Source organism: Carcharhinus amblyrhynchos, chromosome 22 (genome assembly GCF_965287045.1).
Source record: "Carcharhinus amblyrhynchos chromosome 22, sCarAmb.v2.hapA, whole genome shotgun sequence".
NCBI classification, from domain to species: domain Eukaryota; kingdom Metazoa; phylum Chordata; class Chondrichthyes; order Carcharhiniformes; family Carcharhinidae; genus Carcharhinus; species Carcharhinus amblyrhynchos.
In genome coordinates this window covers 34,226,864-34,253,353 of record NC_137345.1, presented here as the reverse complement: position 1 = coordinate 34,253,353, position 26,490 = coordinate 34,226,864, and the positions used below count along the sequence as shown (strand labels likewise).

The 26,490-nt window shown below is 44.3% G+C and overlaps 1 protein-coding gene across 1 annotated transcript in view; it reads right to left on the bottom strand.

Moving 5' to 3' along the window:
- The window catches only part of LOC145356777 (lysine-specific demethylase 5B-like), a 340,420-nt gene that overhangs the window by 306,181 nt on the left and 7,749 nt on the right, over positions 1–26,490 (bottom strand). The window contains exons 2-5 of the mRNA XM_080209644.1: positions 25,821–25,898; positions 25,318–25,440; positions 24,293–24,463; positions 6,805–6,939 (exon numbers count right to left, since the gene is read on the bottom strand). Coding sequence (XP_080065770.1) covers positions 6,805–6,939; positions 24,293–24,463; positions 25,318–25,440; positions 25,821–25,898 — 507 coding nt within the window. The remainder of the gene's footprint in view (positions 1–6,804; positions 6,940–24,292; positions 24,464–25,317; positions 25,441–25,820; positions 25,899–26,490) is intronic.

The following is a 26,490-nucleotide window of genomic DNA, read 5'->3' as shown; positions in this document are numbered from 1 at the left end:
CCTGGACTATATCCTGAAATAATGGTACAAAGAAAGAATTAAAGGCTCTGTATCTGAATGCAGGTAGCATTCATAACAAAACACAGGAATCTATATCACAAGTAGATCTGATCGCCATTACAGAGACATGATTGCAAGGTGACCAAGGCTGGCAACTAAATATTCGGAGTATTTGACACTTCAGAAGGACAGGCAGAAAGGAAAAGGCCATCTGGCAGCTCTGTTAATTAAGTATAAGATTAGTACTAGTCAGAAATGATCATGGTTCAGAAGAGCAAGGTGAAGAATCACAAGGGTAAAGATAATAAGTAGCAAAGGAAATAAGTCACTTCTGACAGTATTTTTGAAGCTTCCGAATAGTAGCTACACTGTAGTATAGAACTATTGGGCATTTGCAAGGAAGGTACTGCAATATTCGTGAGTGATTTTTATCTTCATATAGATCAGACGAATCAATTTGGCATAGGCAACCTGAAAAAAATTAGGGACAATTAGAGCAATAAAAGAGGTGATGGCTTAGTGGCCTATGAGTCCAGAAACTCAGCTAATGTTCTGGAGATGTGGGTTCAAATCCCGCCACAGCAGAAGGTGCGATTTGAATTTTCAAAAAAAACTGGAATTAAGAATCCACTGATGACCATGAAACCATTGCCAATTGTCAGGAAAACCCATCTGGTTGACTAATGTCCTTCAGAAGATGAAATCTGCTGTCCTTACCTGGTCTGGCCTACATGTGACTCCAGAGCCACAGCAATGTGGCTGACTCTCAACTGCCCTCTGAACAAGGGCAACTAAAGATGGGCAATTAATGTTGGACAGCCAGCAATACTCATGTCCTACAAATAAATTTTAAAAATACATTTGAGAGCCAACCAGAGAGCAAGCTACTTTAAATCTGGGAATGTGCAATGAGGTAAGATTAATGCGGAGCAATTGGGGGGGCATGGGGGGTGGGGGCAATCAAAAAGGAACTGGGAAGCGAACATATTCCCTATAGGGAGAAATGTAAGAGCAATAAGTTCAGGGAACCCTGGATGTCTAGGACAATTCATGACCGAATAAGGAAGAAGAGAAAGGCTTTTACTAAGTCCAAAGGGAGCAGTTCAGCTACAGCACTAGAGGAAGAAAAGGAGATAACTTAAGAAAGCAATTATAAGAGCAAAAAAGAGGACATGAAAAATGACCTATGAGCAATATTAAGATATTCTATAAATACATTAAGGGGAAGAGATTAACCAGGGAAGAGTAGGGCCTGTTGGAGACTAAGGAGTCAATCTGGGTGTGAAGCTACAGGACAGCTCCAGACCTCATGCAGTACAACCCTGATCCAGACATTATCTGAGGAGGATGTTTTTGCTTTAGAGGGATGTAGCAAAGGTTCATCAGACAGATTCCTAGGGGATGGAAAACTGACATGCTCAACGAGGTCGAGGATTATATTCGCTGGAGTGAGGAAGATTTCATAGAAATCTATGAAAATCTAACAGGATTAGGCAGTGCAGGAAGGATGCAGAAAGACAAAAGACACCAGAACCAGGAAACAGTCTGAGGATATGGGGTAGAGCATTAAACTGAGATGAGGAAAAATCTCTTCACCCAGAGTGGCGAACCTGTGAAATTCACTACCACAGAAAGCAGTTGAGGCCAAAACATCGTTTTCAAGGAGTTAGATACAGCACTTGGGGTTAAAAGGACAAGGAGGGAAAATGGGAACAGGTTACTGGGTTGGATGATCAGCCACAGTCGTAATGAATGATGGAGCAGGCTTAAAGGGTGAACTGCTCCTATTTTCTATGTTTCTTAAAAAAAAGGCTGAATTCAAGAAATGAGGGGTGTATGCCTGATATTGATATCAAGGCACATTTGATCAAACGTGGTATCAAGCAGCCCGAGCAAAATTGGAGTCAATGGAATTGAGGAGGAAAACTCATCACAAGTGAAGTCATACCTAGCCCAAATGATTGTGGTTGTTGGAGGCCAATCACAATATCACTGCAGGGGTTACTTACATAGTGCCCTATGCCCAACCGTCCTCAACTGCTTCACCAACGACCTCTCCATTACGAGGTCAGAAGCGGAGAAGTTCACTGATGAATGCACAATCTTTAGTGCCAATCGACACCCAGATTTATATGTAGCCAATGTAAAGCAAGACCTGGACTGATAGGTGCCAAGTAACATTCACATGTGCCAGGCAATGAGCATCCCAACAAGAGATTAACTAACCATTGTCTCTTGACATTCAATGGCACTACAATCCATGAATCCCCCCAGCATCTTGTGATTACTATTGAACAGAAACTTAGGTGGACCAACAATATAAAAACTGTAGTTACAAGAGGCTAGAAATTCCATGCCAAGTACTCACCTCCTGACTCCCCAGAGCTTGTTCACTATTTCAGGCACAGGTAAGGAAAGATGGAATAATCTCCACTTGCCTTGTTAAGTGCAGCTGCAACACCACCCAGGAAACATGACACAATTCAGGACAAGACAGCTTGTTTGATTGGCACCCATCGCCCTATTCGCAACCTCGACTGTCCAGAAGGATAATGGCAGCAGGTGCAGGGGAACACCACGGCGTTATAAGTTGCCCCCAAGCCATCCTGACATGGAACTAGAATAGTCCTTCCTTCACTATCACAAAACCTGGAACCTGAGATGTCCCTACACCACACTGACTGCAGCAGTTCAAGAAGGCAGTTCACCACCCACCTTCCCACGGTCAATTCGTGATCAGCAACAAATGTTTGCCTCACCAGAGTCAAACATCCTTTGAACGAATAAAAAAAATAAACAGTCACATTTTTGGTCATTCACGATCATCTTAACCTTTGTTGGCCAATCTCACTGAGATGTGGTCTAAGAAAAGTCAAACACGAAGCAAAACAATGTTCCTCACCAACCACTCCATTTTTCTTCTTGCTCTTTTGTTTTGACTTCCAATTTCTCGTTCAAATGCTGCCAGGACAAAGCTGTCAGGTCTTAATTTCCAATGTCTAATCTTGACCATCTCTCTCGCTACCTGTACCCTTTTGATTCCTGAACGCTTGATCTGAGCCACTCATTTGTCTTTCCGTCCATTCAACTGGTTCCGAGCATTGTCCACCATACCCACATTTCAAAAACTGTTCCCCTCCATGAAAGGGTGGCATGGTGACACAGTGGTTAGCTCTACTGCCTCACAACACCAAACTTTGGGTTCGATTCCAGCCCTGGGTGATAGTCTGTGTGGAGTTTTCACATTCTCCCAATGTCTGCATGGATTGCTTCAGGTACTCTGGTTTCTTGCCCCAGTCCAAAGATGTGCATGTTAGGTTGATTGGCCATGCTAAATATCTCTTTATAGTGTCCCAAGCTGTGGAAGTTTAGTGTGCAGACTGGATGGTATTCTATGAAAGGTCTGGAACCCCATTACCATGCATTAATATATTAGAGGGCTTCCCCATAATATCATCTCCCAACAGCAACAGCTGTTGCCAAACAAATGTTACAATCTGAGATGAGGCTATTTCTGAACCAGGGTTTCATTCTGGGATTTTATCACCCAAAGGACCCTAACTTTTACTTTTTGTGCAAATTGCTGTTAACAAGAAAAAAAAATCAAACATGTTACAGTACTCCTTTACTCCCCCATTAGTTTAACAATTATACACAGATTTTAAGATTAACGTGTATTATAAAGTACATCTTAACTACAATTAACACACAGAATAGAACTGAAATGGTTAATAATCACACAAGTTTAAGAATCACATCAACTGCAGGTCACCCAGGGAAAGCTATGTGCAAATGACAAGTTTTGATTAATGTAAGCCCAGATAAGGCTCAAGGACTATCTAACTGAATGATGTGCAGCTGCAGTTCACATCTGCCCAGTAGAACAAGGAACAATGAATGAAAAGGGAGATTGAGATACCATTGGTCGGAGATATAGTTATCGTTTCTTGATGATATGACATGCATAAGTTTGAATTGGACATTATACTCTTATGCATGATGTAACCTTAACTATAATTGGATAGGAATAACTCCAAGTCTACTGACATATGCTAATTATTTGTAATCAAAGCTGAGACTTTAATTGCTAAATTGTTCACTCTGCATGGCTTCAGAGCTATAGTAAAATTCATCTTGAAACAATTCCTCTACTTTGTAGTCATTCTGGTGAGGTGAATGATAGTTTTAAATACTATAACAAGTAAACCAGTGTAACAGCCCCTAACAAGAACTTCAGTTCGGACATATTTGGAATATTGCACACAGTTCTGGTCGCCACACTACCAGAAGGATGCGGAGACATTAGAATGGGATGAGAAAAGGTTTACAAGGACGTTGCCTTAAGAATATTAGCTATGAGGAAAGATGTGACATACCTGGTTTGTTTCCACTTGAATGTCAGAGTCTGAGGGAGCGACCTGATAGAGTTTACAAAATTATGAGAGGCATTGATAGAACTGATAGTCGAGTTTTTCCCCCCCGGGGTAGAAAAGTCAATCACTAGGGGACATGGATTTAAGGAAAAGGGGGGGAAGTTTAAAGGATATGTGAGTATCAAGTTTTCTTTTTACACAGAGGGTAGTAAGTACCTGGAATGCGCTGCCAGAAGAGTGGTAGAAGCAGATACAATGGCAATGTTTAAGAGGGATTTTGATAGATACATAAATAAGCAGGGAATAGAAGGATATGGACTGTATAGAGGCAAAAGGTCTTTAATTTAAAAAGATGTCACAAGTTGGCACATCGAAGGGCCTGTTCCTGTGCTGTGCTTTGTTCTTTGTCCATTTTAAGCACACTGTATGACTGTGGTCAAATATACACACTCTGTTCTGAACCCAAGTTAGTGTCTCTGGATTCCTCCACAGAAATTCCTCAGATGATTCCAAGAGTTCCAAACTCCACTCCCAAAAAAAGCATTAAAATTTTCTTTCACATTAATACTTTCCCCTAGCAATTTGCATTTCGAACTCAGTCCAGGTGTTCCAAATGACACTCTTAAACAAAGCTTCTAGCCCATGATCTACAGCACCCCCTTTAGGATTTAGTTGTCTTGACTGCTGTACAAATGGTCATAAATTGCTTTAACTCTTGATTCCCAGACTGTATTAAAATTGTATCAAACATTTCATATAACTCTGAAGTCCACCTTCTCACACTAAATCTGGTTACTGCAATTCTTCTTAACTCAGAACAATGTTTACTTTTGTTTGAATTCTTCTAAATATTTTGGACTCTGTTCTCTTAGTTTCACTCATCTTAAGGTATTCTTTCTGCCCGAAATCCCTGATTATCCCTACAACACAGTAAGTCGTCTCACGACACCAGGTTAAAGTCCAACCAGTTTATTTGATAGTAAATCCACAAGCTTTCGGGGTTTGCCCCTTCGTCGGGTGAGTGGAGAATTCTGGTCTCAAACAGAGCACATAAAAGGCACACACAGTTTACAGAATACTGATTAGAATGGTGGGAGATGCAAGAGGTCCGAGGCAGATACTTTACTCAGAGTGGTTGGGGTGTGGAATACATTGCCAGCTGTGATAGTGGAGTCGGACACTTTACGAACTTTCAAGCTGGTGTTGGATAGGCACGTGGAGCGCACCAGAACGATAGGGGAATGGGATAGCTTGATCTTGGGTTTGGACATAGCTCGACATAACATCGAGGGCCAAGGGGCCTGTACTGTGCTGCATTGTTCTATGTAAGATCAAGATGGGGGGCATGGCTAGAGTGGATAGTCAGAAGCTTTTTCCCCAAGGTGGAACAGTCAATTACTCGGGGGCATAGGTTTAAAGGAGATGCAGGAGGCAAGTTTTTACACAGAAGGTGGTGGGTGCCTGGAACCTGCTGCCGGGGGAGGTAGTGGAAGCAGATACGATAGTGACTTTTAAGGGGCATCTTGACAAATACATGAATAGGATGGGAATGGAGTGATATGGTCCCTGGAAGGGTAGGGGGTTTTATTTCAGTCGGGCAGCCTGGTCAATGCAGGCTTGGAGGGCCGAAGCTGCAATTCCTATGTTCCTATGCTGCAATTTTCTTTGCTCTTTGCCTTAAAAGAAGCAGAGAGTTTAGGGAGGAAGTTCCAGAGTCTCAGTATGTGTTTTAGGGAGTTGATGAACTGATCTGTCCTTAAAAAGCCTGCTGTGCATGCATAGGTAAACGAGAGGTAATTCAGATGTGTTACAGACAATTGCTGAGGTAATTTAGGAATTGCCTACCACCTTGGTGCTGTAGCAACAATGCCAGATATCTCACTAAATCAATGTTCCTATACGTTCATATCGTGACAATAAAGTAAGCTAACAAACTCGTTTCATTTGAAGCTTGTTCACACGTTTGCCGTTTTGAGAACAGTGAAATGAATTTCACTTTATCTTTCCAAAATTTGTTCACCAACCCAGTGAATGAGGGAAAATTTGCAATTGTGATCCCTCATGTAAAAAGGCTTGTGCTCTACGGATACAAGTTTCCTGACTTATTTCACTCCAATTTGCCACTGAAATTAAGGAGCTAAATTCTAAACACGAATAGATCTACGCATTTGAAAAAAACAGTTGGCACTGTCTCAGTTCACATCAAAATGAACTCATTTATGTGCTGACAGTTATAATATACTGCAAGGCAAAATAACATTTATTTGAAGGTATTTTAGTAAAACATTGAAGAAACTCTCAGTTGGCATTCTTTGTACCTTCTTTAATCTGGTTATCCTTTATTCTAATTTTATCTGCACAGATTGAACCAGTTACAACCTAATTTTGCACTGATACAGTGTAAATCAATGACTTGCAGAATAGTACCCACCTCAGATCTCATACGTTTCGCTCTTCGAGCTGGTATACTCATTTCTGAAGACTGCACAGATTGTCGCTGAACAATATCATGTGGTTTGTACTCTTGATCTTTTTCATCGTTGATCAGACTTGGCTTCTGGACACACTGAAAATAAAGGCACTAGTTTTAATGCCATTTGTAAAACTACTGCCATAATCTCCAGCAAGAGTCTAGCTTTCTATTTTCCTTTTCTTAAAAAAATATAATGAATTGAGTATATGGATATACCTAGCTGCCCTGTTCTCAAAAGCGTTTAATTAGCCTAGTCATATGCTACGTAATTTCAGAGTCAGCGTGTAACTGGAGTCACAGGGATCATGCAAGGACCACTGACTTCCCTGAAATACTTCAACAGCCCAGTTGGATTTTAAGACAATCTAATAGCTTCATGTCAATTAATAGCTTTTTCTTTCTAGATCTGAACCCACTTTCTACATTAGTCTAGGTCTGTGGTCATAATTCTATAGCATTACCACTACTATCGTTAAGGAAACTTAAAATATAGTATTGGGAATGGCTACACAATTTTTACAAGTCTTTCCAAAAACTAGAGCACAGACCATGGGGCCCTTGCCTATTTGGATTTGGTGAAATTTCTGGTACATTTTATCACAGAAGTGCTAAAATTTAAATTCTGTCTACACAAGAAAGATTAGGCCAGTAACTATTTTGTTTTATCCCGTCTATTAGAATTATATTCCTTGCATACTATATTAATTGGGATTAATTAGCATATTTAAAAGACACGTGCACCAGTATTGTTAAAATGGCTTCCCATCAGCAAAATACAAGAGACACGCTGCAATGCATAGCAGGTGAGATAGTCAGGGTTAGCATAAAGTGAATAAGAAAGGATGTTCCAGAAACTATGTAGCTGCTTTTACTGATTGTTCTGCAAAGGAATGTCCATTAGAAAGCATGCAGGGGGTTAGAGTTCATCTTTGTTAGTCTCTGCAGAAGAAGACAGTTTAAAGCATGCACAACTTTAAAATGGAGTTGAACCCCCAATTTTGTTTTGTATCACGAGCCATGATATAGCAATTGAAGACATGGCTGCCAACAATTCAGTAATAAAAGACAGGAATGGACAACAGGCCAGAATTGGAGGAGCACAAATATGAAGGTTGCATAGTTGAAGCAGGTTAGAGATAGCGAGCAGGCAAGTTGCGGAGGAATTTGAAAACAAGCATGCAAATGTAAAAAATACACCAGCAGGTGGGTTGAGAGGGGTGGGGGAGGAATTCAAGACACTGGCTACTGGAAGGTGGGAGACTAGGCAAGAGTGCATTATAACAGTCAAGTCTAGAGACAATAAAAGGTGTGGGTGAGGGCTTTAAAAGCAGGGGCATAGTTGGGCGACGTCATCAAGATGCAAATAAGTGGTTGCAATGAAGACACTGTGTCCATTACATGTTCAAAGGTGACACTAAATTTGCAAACACTTTAGTTCAGTATAAAGTTGCCAAGGTGAGGAATCGAGTGGGTAAGCTAGGGAACATAGTTTATAGTGGGGATGAAAAGACAATGACTTCCCAGTATTTAGTTGGAGGACATTTCTGTCCATCAAATACAGGACATTGGACGAGTAATCTGACATTTAGACAGTGGTGGGATTCAGTTTGCCAAGTTCAACTGGTTTTAGTTCTTATTTTTATTGTGCCTTATGTTCAACGAACTGTCTGCCTAGATGGACCATGCTCAGTCTTGGGTTTTAATCTATCCATTGAGCTTGTTTTAAGAATTGCAGAGCCCCTGGCAATGATCTTTGCATCGTCGATGGAGACAGGAGAGGTTCCAGAGGATCGCAGATATGATTCCTGTTTTCAAGAAAGGGAACAGGGATAGCCTGGGAAATTACTGACCGGTGAGTCTGACCTCAGTGGTTGGTAAGTTGATGGAGAGGATTCTGAAGGACAAGATTTATGAGCATTTAGAGAAGTTTAGTATGATCAGAAATAGTCAGCACGGCTTTGTCAAGGGCAGGTCATGCCTTACGAGCCTAGTTGAGTTCTTTGAAAATGTGACTGAACACATTGATGAAGGAAGAGCAGTGGATGTGGTTTACATGGACGTCAGCAAGGGATTTGATAAGGTACCCCATGCAAGACTTCTTGAGAAGGTGAGAGGGCATGGGATCCAAGGGGCTTTGGCCTTGTGGATCCAGAACTGGCTTGCCTGCAGAAGGCAGAGACTGGTTGTGGATGCGTCTTTTTCTGCATGGAGGTCGGTCACCAGTGGAGTGCCCCGGGGATCTGTTCTAGGACCCTTGCTGCTTGTCATTTTCATAAATGACCTGGATAAGGAAGTGGAGGGATGGGTTAGTAAGTTCGCCGACAATACGAAGGTTTGTGGTGTTGTGGATAGTCTGGAGGGATGTCAGAAGTTGCAGCGTGACATAGATAGGATGCAAGACTGGGCGGGGAAGTGGCAGATGGACTTCAACACGGATAAATGTGTAGTGGTCCATTTTGGCAGGACCAATGGGATGAAGGAGAATGGGATCAAGGGTAGGAATCTTAACAATGTAGAGGAGCAGAAGGATCTTCAGGTCCAGGTCCATAGGACTCAAATTGGCCTCACAGGTGGAGGGTGTGGTCAAGAAGGCAAATGGTGTACTGGCCTTCATTAATCGAGGGATTGAGTTTAGGAGTCAGGAGGTAATGCTGCAACTTTATAAGACCCTTGTCAGACCCCACTTGGAGTACTGTGTGCCGTTCTGGTCGCCTCACTACAGGAAGGATGTGGAAGCTATTGAGAGGGTGCAGAGGAGATTTACAAGGATGTTGCCTGGATTGGGAGACAATGCCTTATGAAGATTGGTTGCGGGAACTAGGGTTCTACTCCCTGGAGACGAAGGTTGAGAGGCGACCTGATACAGGTTTATAAAATGTTGAGAGGAATAGATAGGGTGGATTCTCAGAGGCTATTTCCCAGGGCTGAAATGGTCGCTACGAGAGGACATAGGTTTAAGGTGCTGGAGAGCAAGTACAGAGGAGATGTTAGGGGTAAGTTTTTCACTCAGAGGGTGGTGAGTGAGTGGACTCTGCTGCCGTCGGTGGTGGTAGAGGCAAACATCGCTGGGGTCTTTTAAAAGACTTCCTATTTCTTATGTTCTTATGGAGCAGTTCGGGAACAGTGACCACAATTCAGTAAACGTTAAGGTACTAATGGGTAAAGATAAGTACAGTCCTCAAGTTAAGGTGCTAAATTGGGGGAAGGCTAATTACAACATTAGGGCAGGAATGGACGAATGTAGATTGGAGGCAGATATTTGACAGCAGATCAACATCTGGCATGAGGAAGGCTTTCAAGTGAAAATTGATAGAGATTCAGGACTGACACATTCCTGCAAGGATGAAAGGCAATGTTTTGGGAACCCTGGATAACAAGAAATATTGCGAGCCTAGTCAAAGAGAAAAAGGAAGCACTCAAAGCTAGGAGGCTGGGAACACGAAGCAAGTATGGAATACAAGGAAAGTAGAAAGAAACTTAAACAAAGAGTATGGAGGGCTAAAAGGGATCACAAAAAAGCATTGGCCAACAGGATTAAGGAAAATCTTTGTATTCTCACTGGCTACACAGGAGGTCCCAGAGGATTAGAGAATAGCCAATGTTGTTCCTTTGTTTAAGTAGGGCAGCAAGAATAATCTAGGTAATTACAGGCTAGTGAGCCTTACATCAGCAGTAGGCAAATTATTGGAGAGGATTCTTCGAAACAGGATTTACTCCCACTTGGAAATAAATGGACATAGTAGTGAAGGACAAAACGATATTGTGAAGGGGAAGTCATGTCTAACTAACTTGATCGAATTTTTCGAGGAAGTGACGAAAATGATTGATATGGGTAAGGCAGTGGATGTTGTCTACACGGACTTCAGTAAGGCCTTTGACAAGGTCCCTCATGGTAGACTGGTGCAGAAGATGAAGTCGCATGGGATCTGAGGTTAGCTGGCAAAGTGGATACAGAACTAGCTCGGTCAAAGAAGAGAGGGTAGAAGTGGAAGGATGAGTTTCTGAATGGAGGGCTGTGACAAGTGGCATTCCTCAGTGATCAGTGCTGGGACCTTTGCTGTTTGATTCAGAGTAAAATGTAACTGGTCTGATTAGTAAGTTTGCAGACAACACAAAGGTTGGTGGATTTGCAGATAGCAATGAGGACCATCAAAGGACACAACAATATATAGATTGGTTGGAGGTTGGTGCGAAGAGATGGTAGCTGGAGTGTAATCAGGACAAATGTGAGTTAATGCATTTTGGAAGGGCTAGTATAGATAGGAAATATACAGTTAGTGGCAGAACCCTGAAAAGTATCGACAGACAGCAGGATCTGGGTGTACAGGTACACAGGTCGCTGAAAGTGGCAATGCAGGTGAAGAAGGTAGTCAAGAAGGCATACAGCATGCTTGCCTTCCTCAGCTGGGGCACTGAGTTTAAAAACTGGCAAGGCATGTCGCAACTTTACAGAGCCTTAGTTAGGCTGCACTTGGAGATTAGTGTTCAATTCTAGTCAAAGGATGTGAAAGCTTTGGAGAGGGTACAGAAAAAATTTACCAGGATGTTGGCAGGTATGGAGGGTATCAGCTATGAGGAGAGGTTGGAGAAACTTGGTTTGTTCTCACTGGAACAACGGAGGTTGAGGTGCAATCTGATAGAAGTTTACAAGATTATGACAGGCATGGACAGAGTGGATAGTCAGAAGCTTTAAAGGTGTGAGGGGCAAGGTTTAAAGGAGATGTACGAGGCAGATTTTTTTTGTTTTACACAGAGGGTGGTGGGTGCCTGGAACTCTTTACAGCGGAGGTGGTGGAAGCGGATATGGTGGTGACTTTTGGGATGTCTTGACAAATACATGAAGAGAATGTGAATAGAGGGATATGGTTCCTGGAAGGGTAAGGGATTTAGCCAGCATGGCAGGCTTGGAGGGCCGTAGGGTCTGTTCCTCTGCTGTAATTTTCTTTGTTCTTTGAGACCGCATTGGGAGCAGAAAATAGACTAAACTAAAGGAGGTGCACTTGAAATTCTACTTCACCTGGAAGGGGTATTTGGGACCTTGCATGGTGAGAAGGAAGGAGCGTTTAGAGCAGGTGTTGCATCTTTTGTGATTGCATGGAATGGCAATGATGGAAGAGTAAACAAGGGTGTCATGGAGGGAGAGGTTCCTGCGGAATGCTGTCACTGGGTGAGGGAGAGGAAGGATTGATTTTTAGTAACATTAACAGGAAGGATTAACAATGGAAATAGCTACTCCTAATTGCACAACTGCTTTGCTAATTTAAAAATCTATGAAAAGGATCAGCAATGAACACAGTGGTGGTTTACAATTCAGGTAGAGACAGCAAATGGGTACAGGTTTACTTTTAAAACCATTTATAAGAGAAAAAGGTCTTTCCAATACAGCTTCTGCTGAAGATCACTTGCCACCTTGATCCTATGCCTGCAATCAAAATTGCCAGGCAGAATTCTTACAGTGCAGAAGGTGGCCATTCAGTTTTTTGAAATTCATTTACAGGATGTGGGTGGTGTTCCCTGGTATCTGCTGTATTTGTCCTTCTAAATGGTCATAGAACATAACAGCGCAGTACAGGCCCTTTTGGCCCTCGATGTTGCCCCAACCAGTAAAACCAATCTAATGGCACTCTAACCTAAACTATTCCAATATTATCCATGTGCCTATCCAACAACCATTTGAATGCCCTTAAAGTTGGCGAGTCCACTACTGCTGCAGGCAGGGCATTCCATGCCCTGAGTAAGGAACCTACCTCTAACATCTGTCCTATATTTATTACCCCTCAATTTAAAGCTATGTCCCCTCATGTTAGCCATCACCATCCAAGGAAAAAGGCTCTCATTGCCCACCCTATCTAATCCTCTGGTCACCTTGTATGCCTCAATTAAGTCACCTCTTAACCTTCTTCTCTCTTAACAAAAACGACCTCAAGTCCTTCAGCCTTTCCTCATAAGACCTTCCGACCATACCAGGCAACATCCTGGTAAATCTCCTCTGCACCCTTTCCAATGCTTCCATATCTTTCTTATAATGCGGCGACCAGAACTATACGCAATACTCCAACTGCGGCTGCACCAGAGTTTTGTACAGTTGCAACATGATCTCCCCGCTCCAAACTCAATCCCTCTACCAATAAAAGCTAACACACTGACACCTTCTTAATAACTCTATCAACCTGGGTCGTACATGGCTTGTCTAGTCCAGTTGCTGGTCAATAGTAACCCACAGGATTTTGATCAGAGAATTATAGAATCCCTACAGTGCAGGCAGCCATTCGGCCCAAGTCTGTGCCAGTTCACCAACACAGTATCTAACCGAGGTTCACCGTCTGCCCTATCCATTTATTATCCCACTAATCCCTCTAACCCACACACTTTTGGACACTAGGGGCAATTCAGCATGGCCAATCCATCTAACCTGCATATGTCTGGACTGTAGAAAGAACCCAGAGCACCCAGAGAAAAGTCACTCAGACATGGGGAGAACTGTCCACACAGACAAGGCTGGAATTGAACCTGGGTCCCTGCACTGTGAAGCAGGAGAGCTATCCACTGTGCCACCCACGTAGGATTTGGGAGGGGGGACAGATGAGGTGAAATTTCTTCACCTAGTGACTGGTCAACAATGGAATCCGTTACCGCAGGAAATAGTTGAAACCAGAACATTGCACAATTTCAAGAGTTAGATATGACTCCCGGCCACCAGGGGTCACTGTAACCCTCCCGGCTAGTGCTGCGCATCCCAGTGTCACGGTTCTTGGAGCAAAAGGATATTGTTCGAGGGTGCGGGGTCAGTATATTGAGCTGGATAATCAGCCATGACACAAAGAATGGCAAAGCAGATTCAATGGGTCAAATGGTATATTTCTACGTCTATTTTCTATGTTTGTACATCTATTCAGTGATGGTAATGTCATTGAATGTCACGGGGTGGTGAGATCCTCTCTTGTTGGGTTGGACATTGCCTGACTCTGCTACTTGCAATTTGTCAGCCCAAGCTTGTTGCATTTGGACATTAACTGCTTCAGTATCTGACGAGGCACAAATGGTGCTGAACACCATCATCTGCAAACATCTCCACTTTTGACCTTATGATAGAAGGACAGTCATTGAGTCAGTTGAAGATGGCTTGGCCGAGGACACTACCCTGAAGAACTGGGACAGCAAGGCGGCACAGTGGTTAACATTGCTGCATCCCAGTGCCAGCCTTGGGTGACTGTCCGCGTGGCGTTTGCACGATGCCCCTGTTTCCTTCCACACTCCAAAGATGTGCAGGTTAGGTTGATTGGCTATGCTTAATTGGGCCTTAATGTCCAAATATTTGGAGGTTAGAGGGATGAGCAGGGTAAATGTGTGAGCTTACAAGGATTAGGTGGGGATTGGCCAGGTAAGATGCCCTGTTAGTCAAATGGCCTTCTTTTGCACTCTAGGGATTCTATGATCTATAACTCCTGCAATGATGTCCTGGAGCTGAGATGATTGACCTCGAACTACCACAACCATCGTCCTTTGTGCCAGATGAGAGTTTTCCCAATTCCCACTGACTCCAGTTTTAATAGGACTCTTTGATGCGATACTAGGTCAAATGCTGCCTTGATATCAAAGGCATTCACTTGCACCTCACCACTGGGATTCAGTTCTTCTTTCCATGTTTGAACCAAGGCTGTAATGAGTTCAAGAGCTGAGTGACCCTGGTGAAACCCGAACTGAGCATCTACGAGCAGGTTGCTATTGATTAAGTGCTGCTTGGTAGCACTACTGATGGCCCCTTCCATCATTTTGCTGATAATCAAGAATTGACTGACAGGGCAATAATTGACCAGGTTGGATTTATTCTGTTTCTTGTACAGAGGACATACCTGTACAATTTGCCATATTGCCGAGTAGATACCAGTGATGTAGCTGTACTGGAACTGCTTGGCTAGGGGTGTAGCAATTTCTAAAGCATGTCTTCAATAATATGGTGTGTGCATCAGCTCTCCAAATGAGCAGTATGACTTAGTGCCATTCTCCTGCCTTTTCCCTGTAACCTTGCACATCATTTCTCATGCCCCCTTGAATGCCTTAGGTAAGACTGCTTCCACAAGAATGGATGGTCTTTACTTTAGTCTCAAGAGCATAATAGGCAAGACTGATGAGTTGAAGGTATGAATTGACACATGGAAGTATGGCGCTGTTGTCACAGAAACATGATTTAGGAAAGGGCAGGACTGGCAACTCAACATTCTGGGGTATAGGATCTTTAGGTGAGACAGAGAATGGTGTAAAAAGGGAAGTGGTGTCACACTATTAACCGAGGAGTCAATTACTGCAATAAAGGAGGAATGATAGCTTGGAAGGGACTTCAAACTAGGCTTTATGAGTAGAGGGCAGCACGTTACAGGGACGTGATAAGAGGGCAGCACGTTACAGGGACGTGATAAGAGGGCAGCACGTTACAGGGACGTGATAAGAGGGCAGCACGTTACAGGGACGTGATAAGAGGGCAGCACGTTACAGGGACGTGATAAGAGGGCAGCACGTTACAGGGACGTGATAAGAGGGCAGCACGTTACAGGGACGTGATAAGAGGGCAGCACGTTACAGGGACGTGATAAGAGGGCAGCACGTTACAGGGACGTGATAAGAGGGCAGCACGTTACAGGGACGTGATAAGAGGGCAGCACGTTACAGGGACGTGATAAGAGGGCAGCACGTTACAGGGACGTGATAAGAGGGCAGCACGTTACAGGGACGTGATAAGAGGGCAGCACGTTACAGGGACGTGATAAGAGGGCAGCACGTTACAGGGACGTGATAAGAGGGCAGCACGTTACAGGGACGTGATAAGAGGGCAGCACGTTACAGGGACGTGATAAGAGGGCAGCACGTTACAGGGACGTGATAAGAGGGCAGCACGTTACAGGGACGTGATAAGAGGGCAGCACGTTACAGGGACGTGATAAGAGGGCAGCACGTTACAGGGACGTGATAAGAGGGCAGCACGTTACAGGGACGTGATAAGAGGGCAGCACGTTACAGGGACGTGATAAGAGGGCAGCACGTTACAGGGACGTGATAAGAGGGCAGCACGTTACAGGGACGTGATAAGAGGGCAGCACGTTACAGGGACGTGATAAGAGGGCAGCACGTTACAGGGACGTGATAAGAGGGCAGCACGTTACAGGGACGTGATAAGAGGGCAGCACGTTACAGGGACGTGATAAGAGGGCAGCACGTTACAGGGACGTGATAAGAGGGCAGCACGTTACAGGGACGTGATAAGAGGGCAGCACGTTACAGGGACGTGATAAGAGGGCAGCACGTTACAGGGACGTGATAAGAGGGCAGCACGTTACAGGGACGTGATAAGAGGGCAGCACGTTACAGGGACGTGATAAGAGGGCAGCACGTTACAGGGACGTGATAAGAGGGCAGCACGTTACAGGGACGTGATAAGAGGGCAGCACGTTACAGGGACGTGATAAGAGGGCAGCACGTTACAGGGACGTGATAAGAGGGCAGCACGTTACAGGGACGTGATAAGAGGGCAGCACGTTACAGGGACGTGATAAGAGGGCAGCACGTTACAGGGACGTGATAAGAGGGCAGCACGTTACAGGGACGTGATAAGAGGGCAGCACGTTACAGGGACGTGATAAGAGGGCAGCACGTTACAGGGACGTGATAAGAGGGCAGCACGTTACAGGGACGTGATAAGAGGGCAGCACGTTACAGGGACGTGATAAGAGGGCAGCACGTTACAGGGACGTGATAAGAGGGCAGCACGTTACAGGGACGTGATAAGAGGGCAGCACGTTACAGGGACGTGATAAGAGGGCAGCACGTTACAGGGACGTGATAAGAGGGCAGCACGTTACAGGGACGTGATAAGAGGGCAGCACGTTACAGGGACGTGATAAGAGGGCAGCACGTTACAGGGACGTGATAAGAGGGCAGCACGTTACAGGGACGTGATAAGAGGGCAGCACGTTACAGGGACGTGATAAGAGGGCAGCACGTTACAGGGACGTGATAAGAGGGCAGCACGTTACAGGGACGTGATAAGAGGGCAGCACGTTACAGGGACGTGATAAGAGGGCAGCACGTTACAGGGACGTGATAAGAGGGCAGCACGTTACAGGGACGTGATAAGAGGGCAGCACGTTACAGGGAGCGTATTATAGGTTCCCAAAGAGTCAGCAAGAAATAGAGGACCAAATATGTAGATTAGGGGAAGGCAGATTTTAATGAAATCATAAGATCCTGACACTGAAGAGAACATTCAGCCATAGAACACTACAGCACAGAAACAGGCCCTTTGGCCCTTCTTAGCTGTGCCAAACCATTTTTCTGCCTAGTCCCACTGACCTGCACCTGGACCATATTCCTCCACACCCCTCTCATCCTTGTACCTGTCCAAGCTTTGCTTAAATGTTAAAAGTGAGCCTGCATTCACCACTTCATCTGGCAGCTCATTCCACACTCCCACCACTGTGTGTGAAGAAACCCCCTTAATATTCCCTTTAAACGCTTCCCCCTTCACCCTTAACCCATAACCCATGTCCTCTAGTTTTTTTCTCCCCTGGCTTCAGTGGAAAAAGCCTGCTTGCATTCGCTCTATCGACCCATCATAATTTTATACGCCTCTATCAAATCTCCCCTCATTCTTCTACGCTCCAGGGAATAAAGTCCTAAACTATTCAACCTTCCTCTGTAAATCAGTTTCTCAAGTCCCAGCAACATTCTTGAAACCTTCTCTGTACTTTTTCAACATTATTAATATCCTTCCTGTAATTAAGTGACCAAAACTGCACACAATTGCAGCCCATCGAACCTGCACCATATCTCCAAGAAAGAGGCCCTCTCCTCTGTTTTATTCCTCTAACCTCACATTTATCATGGTTAATCCATCTAACATGCACATTTTGGGACACTAAGGCGCAATTTAGCTTGGCCAATCCACCTAATCTGCAGATCTTTGGACTGGGAGGAAACACACGCAGACAGAGAAAGAATGTGCAACCTACACAGAGCATGTCACCCAAGGCCGTAATTAAACTTGGGTCCTGGCTGACCACTGTGCATCTAACATGTTCCCTCTAGGGGAAAATGTAGGAGCAATAAGTTCAGGGAACCCTGGATTCTAGGACAATTCAGGACTGGATACGACGACGACAAAGGCTTTCAGCAAGTCAAAAGGGAGCAGATCAGCTGCGACCTTCGAGTGTAGGAAATGCAAGAGATAAGTTAAGAAAGCAATTAGAGGAGCAAAAAGGGAGCATGAGAAAGGACTTGTGAAAAGATTAGGGAGAATCCCAAAATATTCTATAAATACATTTAGTGGTAGAGGTTAACCAGACAGAGGCCCATTAGAGGCCCAGGGGGCCATCTCTGTGTGAAGCTGCAAGACACTGAGAAGCATTCATCTGACACCCTTCTATCGGTCTTCACTCAGGAAAAGGTGAACATGGGTACAGAGTTCAGGAAAAGGACTGGGAGGACTTTCAGCTATTTGGCATAGGAAGTGAGAAGGTTTTCGAAGCCTTGATGGGCTTAGAGATGGGCAAATTCCCAGGCCCAAATGAATTGCATCACAGGCTGATGTGGGAGGTAGGGCAGGAATTTGCAGGGGGTTTTGACACTAATTTTTTTAATTCCTCTCTGGCCACCAGGGAAGTCATGATGTGGAGATACTGGTGTTGGACTAGGGTAAGCACAGTACGAAGTCTCATACCACCAGGTTGAAGTCCAATAGGTTTATTTCGTAGCATAAGCTTTCCGAGTGTTACTTCTCGTTCAGGTGAGTGAAGAGTTGTGTTTATAAACAGGGCATATATAGACACAGACTCAATTTACAAGATAATGGTTGGAATGAGAGTCTTTACAGGTAATCAAGTTTTTACAGGCACAGACAGTGCAAGTGGAGAGAGGATTAAGCACAGATTAAAAGAGGTGTGAATCATCTCCAGCCAGGATAGTTACTGAGACTTTGCAAGCCCAGGCAAGTCGTGGGAGTTACAGACAGTGTGACATGAACCCAAGATCCTGGTTGAGGACATCCTCGTTTGTGCGGAACTTGGCTCGGCAATTCTGCGTTGTCATGTGTCATGAAGGCCGCCTTGAAGAATGCTTACCCAAAGATCAGAGGCTGAATGCCCATGACTGCTAAAGTGTTCCCCAACAAGAGAACACTCCTGCCTGGTGATTGTCGAGCAGTGTTCGTTTATCCGTTGTCATAGCGTTTGCATGGTCTTGCTAATGTACCATACCTCGGGACACCCTTTCCTGCAGCTTATCAGGTAGACAACATTGGCTGCGTTGCAAGAACATGTACTGTGTATCCGGTGGATGGTGTTCTCATGTGAGGTGATGACATCCGTGTCGATGATCCGGCACATCTTGCAGAGGTTGCTATGGTAAGGTTGTGTGGTGTCATGGTCACTGTTCACCTGAAGGCTGGGTAGTTTCTGCGGACAGTGGCCTGTCTGACGTAGTGCGGTTGTTTGAAGGCAAGTGGGGGTGTGGGGATGGTCTTGGTGAAATGTTCATCTTCATGGATGACATTTTGTAGCTTCTCCGCTCCAGGGAAGAACTGGATGATAAAAGGTACTCTGTCCACCATGTCCCGTGTTTGTCTTCCGAGGAGGTCGGTGCGGTTTTTCACGGTGGCGCATCAGAACTGTCAATTGATGAGTCGAGTGCCATATCCTGTTCTTATGGGGGTGACTTTTACCGTTTGTAGGTGTCTGTTGCCATCCTCCTCATATGAGCAGATCCTGTGTGGAGGGGGAGGCTTCTCTGGAGGGGGAGGCTTCTCTGGAGGGGGAGGCTTCTCTGGAGGGGGAGGCTTCTCTGGAGGGGGAGGCTTCTCTGGAGGGGGAGGCTTCTCTGGAGGGGGAGGCTTCTCTGGAGGGGGAGGCTTCTCTGGAGGGGGAGGCTTCTCTGGAGGGGGAGGCTTCTCTGGAGGGGGAGGCTTCTCTGGAGGGGGAGGCTTCTCTGGAGGGGGAGGCTTCTCTGGAGGGGGAGGCTTCTCTGGAGGGGGAGGCTTCTCTGGAGGGGGAGGCTTCTCTGGAGGGGGAGGCTTCTCTGGAGGGGGAGGCTTCTCTGGAGGGGGAGGCTTCTCTGGAGGGGGAGGCTTCTCTGGAGGGGGAGGCTTCTCTGGAGGGGGAGGCTTCTCTGGAGGGGGAGGCTTCTCTGGAGGGGGAGGCTTCTCTGGAGGGGGAGGCTTCTCTGGAGGGGGAGGCTTCTCTGGAGGGGGAGGCTTCTCTGGAGGGGGAGGCTTCTCTGACGTGTTTAGCGTGGAAGCTGGAGAAGTGGAGCATCATGAGGTTACTTGTGGGCTTGCGGTACAGTGAAGTGCTGAGGTGACTGTCCTTGATGGAGATGCATGTGTCCAAAAATGCAACCGATTCTATAAAGTAGTCCACGTTGAGTCTGATGGTGGGATGGAATTTGTAGATATCATATAGTTGTTTCAGTGATTCTTCGCATGAGTCCAAAGGAAGAAAATGTCATCAATATATCAAGTGTATAGCGTCGGTTGAAGATCCTCTGCGGTGAAAAGGTCTCATTTGAACCTGTGCATGAAGATTTTGGCATATTGAGGTGCGAATTTGGTCCTCAGGGCTGTTCTGTGTGTCTGAATGAAGAAATCCAGAGGACTGGAAGATGGTGAAAGTGATTCCACTTTTCAAGAAGGGTGGTAGAGATGAAATGTAAATTACAAACCAGTGACTCTCGCGTCAGAGGCAGGGAAACCACTGGAGAAAATTCTGAAGAAAAAATTAATCTCCACTTGGAAAGGACATGAATTAATTTGGGTTAATCAGCATGGCTTTGTCAGAGGGAGACCATGCCTAACAAATTTGTGATAGAGTGTATGGATGAGGGAAGTGCAGTTAACGTAACTTAAATGAATTTTAGCAAAGCCTTGGACAAGATTCCACATGCGAAACTGATTGGAGGTTGAAGTACAAGGAATTCAGGGAAACTTGGCAAGATGGACCAGAAATTGGCTTAGCAATAGGACAAACGGTGGTGGTAGAAGGCTGTTTGAATGACTGCAGCCTATATCATAAGTAGCATATCATAAGGTTCAGTGCTGGGTCGCATATTGTTTATTCTATTAATAAATTGAGCAAGTTTGCAGATGACATCAAGATTGGTAGGGTGGTTAACAGTGAAGAAGAAAGTTGTAAGTTACAGGACGATATAGATGAGTTAGGCAGAGCAATGGCAGATGGTATCTAATCCTGCTAAGTGCAAAGTGATGCAGTTTGGAAGGAGTAACAGGACAAGGGAGTATTTAATCAATGTCACGGCACTGGGAAGCTCTGAGGAACAGACGGATCTTGGGGTGTTTATTCAGAGATCCCCGAAGATGGCAGAGCAGGTAATTAAGATAGTTAAGAAGGCATATGAGACCCTTGCTTCTTTCAGCCATGGCATAGAACATGAGAGCAAGGATATAATGTTGGAATGGTACAGAACTTTAGTTAGGCCACAGCTGGAGTGCATCACACTATAGGATGGGGATACAGAGGAAGTTCACGAGGATATTGCCTGGCACAGAGCATTTGATTTAAAGGAGACTGGATAGGCGTAGATTATTTTCTTTGGAGCCGAGAAGGCTGAGGGGAAACATGATCGAGATGTGTAAGATCGAGGGGTATGGGCAGGGTGAATAGTAAGCAGGTGTTCCCCTTGGTTGAGAGTTCAAATCATGAGGGGCACAGTTTTAGGGTAGGGACAGGAGATTCAGAAGGGATTTGGGAAAGAAACTTCACTTGCAGGTTGGGGAGAATCTGGAATGTACTGCCTGGGAAGGTAGTGGGGGCCAGAAATCTTACAATCTTAAAGAAGTGTTTGGATGAGCCCTTGTAAAATCATATCATTCAAGAGTATGAGCCAAATGCTGAAAAATGGGATTAGTGTGACTTTAGTAGTAGTTATTGTTGGTGCAGACTTAATGGTTTGCACTGTATGACTCTGACTACAACAGTGCATTCCAAACCCATAGCATTCACTGTGGGAAGGTTCTTCTCGCACCACATTTGTTTCATTTGCAAATTATTTTTAAGTCTGTGCTCTCTCAATCTCAATCCTTTTGCAAGCAGGTACAGATTCATTCCATATACTGTATTCAGTGCCCAGTCAACTTCGGCCAGATCCAGCTTTATTCTAATAAAATCTGCTTTCCCCCAATCCAAAACCATCACTGGGGCAATCTTTCTCCTTATCCATAACAAATTTGAACAATACTATGTTGTGGTCACTAGTGCTAAAATACTCCCCCACTGCCACAATGTTCAGCTTCATTTCCCAGAAACAGACCCAGCACTGCACCATCCCTTGTTGAGCCTTCTACATTTTGATACAAAAGCACCCCTAGATACATTTCTTGAAATCTGCCCCCTCTAAACCCTTAACACCATGACTATTCCAATTTGTCGGAAAAGTTGAAATCCCCTAGTATAAACACCCATCATTACAGTGATCTAAGCCGAGAAGCAAACCTTGGAGCTAACCAGAGTGCCATCCATCTGGAATCACATATAAGCCAGACCAAGTAAGAATGGCAAATTTCCTTCCCTAAAGGACATTAGTTAGCTAAATGACAATCAATCAACTATTAGAATGGATGCAGAGGAGATTCACCAGGTTGTTGCCCAGACTGGAGTATTTCAGCTATGAAAAGAGGCTGGTTAGGCCGAGTTATTTTCCTCATCTTCCTTGATTATGATCAGAACTCTTCACCTCACCTGACGAAGGAACAGCGTTCCAAAAGCTAATAGCGTTTACTACCAAATAAACCTTGGACTTTAACCTGGTGTTGTGAGACTTTTTAACTTATTTCCCTTGGAGCAGGGGAAGGTTGAGGAGGGGCATGACTGAGGTGTACAAAACTGGAGAACAAAGATAGGACAGATAGGAAACTTCTCCCCTTAATCGAGGGGTCAATAATCGAGGGATCAATAATCGAGGGGCATAGGTTTAAGACAAGGGGTAGAAGCTTTGGAGGGGATTAGAGGAAAAGCTTCTCACCAAGGTGGTGATGGGAATCTGACACTCACTGCCTGAAAGGGTGATAGAGGCAGAAACCCTCAATATTTAAGAAGCATTTAGATAAGCACTTGAAATGCATATAAGCATATTAAGCTATGGACCAATTGCTGGAAAATGGCATTAGAATATAAAGGTGTTCAATGGCCAGCGCACACACTTGGGCCAAGTGCACGCTGGGCTCTTTCTATGCTGTATGACTATGACTAATTGTTTTAATCCAGATTGTAATTGAACTAAAATTCCATGATCTGGAATTGTGGGATTCAAACAAAGGTCCCCAGAGCACAATACCACTACGTCACCACCTCCCCGTATCCATCCACGTAATCCCTTTGTAATTTTAAACACTTCAATTGGATCACTCATCAACTATCTAAACTCAAGGAAACGTGAAATGTTAATGCAACCCATCATTATAATTTGAGCCTGGCGTTAATCTACTGATTCTGCATGTATAGCCACCATGGAGTACGATGCCTAAAATCAAATGCTGTATTCCTTTATGACCAAGGCTCTCTACAACGGCAGCATTACTTCTTCTCCATGAAACAAGCAGAGCATTCCCCAAAATCCTTCTTTGAAAAAAATCTCGCTCTCCAAAATAGTGGTTGAGTTGCATCACGTCTTTCAATTAAGTGAAACTAACTGCAGCTTTGGGTCTCAACCTTCTGGAGGCAGTGGCACTGTCACAGGAACAGTAACACAGAGACCCAGGGCTGATGATGAAATTTGAATTAAAAAACAAAATCTGGAATTAAAAAGTCGAATGATGACAATTGTTGTAAAAATCCACCCGGCCCACTAATATTCTTCAAAGTTTACTTTATTAGTGTCATAAGTAGGCTTACATTCACACTGCCATGAAGTTACTGCAAAAATTTTTAGTCGCCACATTCCATTTGGGGTACATGCAGGGAGAATTTAGCATGGCCAATGCACCTAGCCAGCACGTCTTTTGGACTGTGGGCTGAAACAGGAGCATTTGGAAGAAACCCATCCAGACACAGGGAGAATATGCAGACTCCACAGTCACCTAAGTCAAATATCAAACCCAGGTTCCTGGCACTGAGACAGTAGTTCTAACCACTGTGCCACCATAGAAGGAAATCTGTCATTCTTACTAGTCTAGCCTAGATACGCTTCCAGATCCACTACAATGTGCTTGACCTTCTAAAAGGGCAGTTAGGGAAGGACAATAAATAATGGCCCAGCCAGCAATGCCCATGTCCTGCAAGTGAATTTAAAAAAGCAAAGTATTCCATCACCTGAACTGCCAAGTTGTTTGCTATTGGAGGTATAAGAATAGGTCTGCCAGTATCAAATTAATTCCACAAACTTGTTATTACCCTATTCAGGATCTATTCGAGCAAGAACATAACAGCAAGTACTTTTACATTACACTCACCAGAAGACTGGCTCCAGACTGAAAGAGATTATATGGGTACAAGATACGTTCATAGTGTGATCGAAGTAGAGAGCCCAATGCTTTTCCAGGTGGATATGCCATCATGTGCGCTATCTTAGACCATCGTCGTTCCTTACAAACTATTTCAAACCCACCTTCTTCTTCAACAAGCTGCAAAGAATGCAGAAGCATTATATAATTGGCAATGCGCAGAACATAAACATGAAATAAAAATATCAGTCCAACAATCAAGGTGTTTTAAAGATCATAGTGTTCTGCAAAGTACTACAACTTTCTAATTCTTGTCACTCAAGACTTTGATCTCTCTCTTCACCACCCTACCCCTCATTTCTTCCACTCTGATATCTACAACATTAGCTTTTTCCCCTCTTCTCCCCAAATATATTATGTATATATTAGCAGTTTTCAAATTGCTTTATCGATTAATAATTATCTCAACTTCTTAAAACCAAAAGCTTTAAGGAAAGATAGATGACAGCATTTCTATTTCAGCAGAAATAGAAGCAAAAAAAAATCTGGCAGCATCTGTGGATGCTGAACAGCTTTCTATGGAGTGTATACACTCCAGGTTAGTTTGTCTTCTATAAACTAATCTCATATCAAATTGTTTTTGCTACCTGTAGGACTTATATCCTGAACTTCCTCAAGTTATCAAATTGTTAAGCCTGGTCATTCTGAAAGTTTCAAAACTGTATTTCATATGCAAGTATGAAATATCTATCAAAAACAACTGGTCCCAACTCTAATATCTAGGATACACCAATTCCAGCAACACTGAATATTTATTTCCTAAACCTCAATCTACTCATCAGTGATGCAACTACTCCTGAAACCATACATTTAATTTTCTCTCAAAAATTTCAATACACACTATATAAAAATTTTATTAACCAAAACACATCATTCTGATGACAGTGACAGATAGAGGTTGGGACAGGAAGCTAAGGGGCAAGCATATGTTTTTAAATCAAGATTCACAGCTAGGGACATAACAGAAATCTTACCTTGTTAAGCAAAAATAAATCCAAAATTTTTCTTTCCACGTGTGGAATTTTTAACGTGGATCCCTGCAGCTCCCAGAATTTTGCTATCTGGTCCAGAAAATTGAGTTTTACTCTGGTCTGAGCCTGTGAACAGATCAGACAAGTATACTGTAAGCATTGTCCAATATATATATAAAAACACTTTTATTCACACTTCACATCTCAAATCAGAATTTAACATGCACTTATTTTTGCAAAGATGGCTCCTATTTTGGAAACATCAAGATATTTAGTGCTGAAAGAAGGCAAAACTTATGCTTCACAGCCTAAATCCAGTCACTGTCACAACGCAAGGAAACAGAATTCAAAAACTTGAAGTGATATTTGTTGAGAGTAGAGGTCATACAGGACACTGGACCATATCTGCACAAAAGACTGAACACAAGGTGACAGTACCAAAAGCAGAAATTCTATACACAAATTGACATAAGTAGATAAAGTCATACGACAAAAACAAAACAGACCTCAAGTTCATTCAGTCTCTGAATTCGTGGTGTGAAGTGCAGCTTGTCCACATCACAGGCAAAAGGCGGCTGCCAATCCTACAACAAAACGCAATGAACACTTCAAACAAAAAAATACAACAAGATGACTCTCAAACCCTTACTTCTCCACCCCTTCCCCCAAGCCTTCTCCCCAACCCCAACTCACCCCGCCTCTCTCCCCCTCCAACTTTCCTCCCAATTCCTTTCCTTTCCTCCCAATTCTCTGCACCAACCCCTCATGTCCCTCCATCCCCGACTTCTCCCCACTCCACCTTACCCCTCCCCCACCACTCAACCTCTTCTCTCCCTTTCCCTGCTCACCTCCCACCTTCCCTCACCCCTCCCCCGATCTGCGGTCTCCCCGACCCAACACTCCCTCTCCCTGGACTCCTTCTTCTCCCCAGACTTCTTCTCCTCCCCTTCCCCCTCCCACCCCACACCCTCTCTCTCCCCCAACACCCCACACACCCTCTTCCAACACTTCCCCGTTCTCCCACATCCCCCACGTTCAGCCTCTCCCCTCCCATCCTTGCCCTACCTCCCTGCACTCCATCCCCGCTCCACCTCTACCTCCCCCTGCACTCCATCCCTGCTCCTCCCCCGACCCCAAATACCCCCACTCCCTGCCCCTCCCCCCACACCCGCCCCT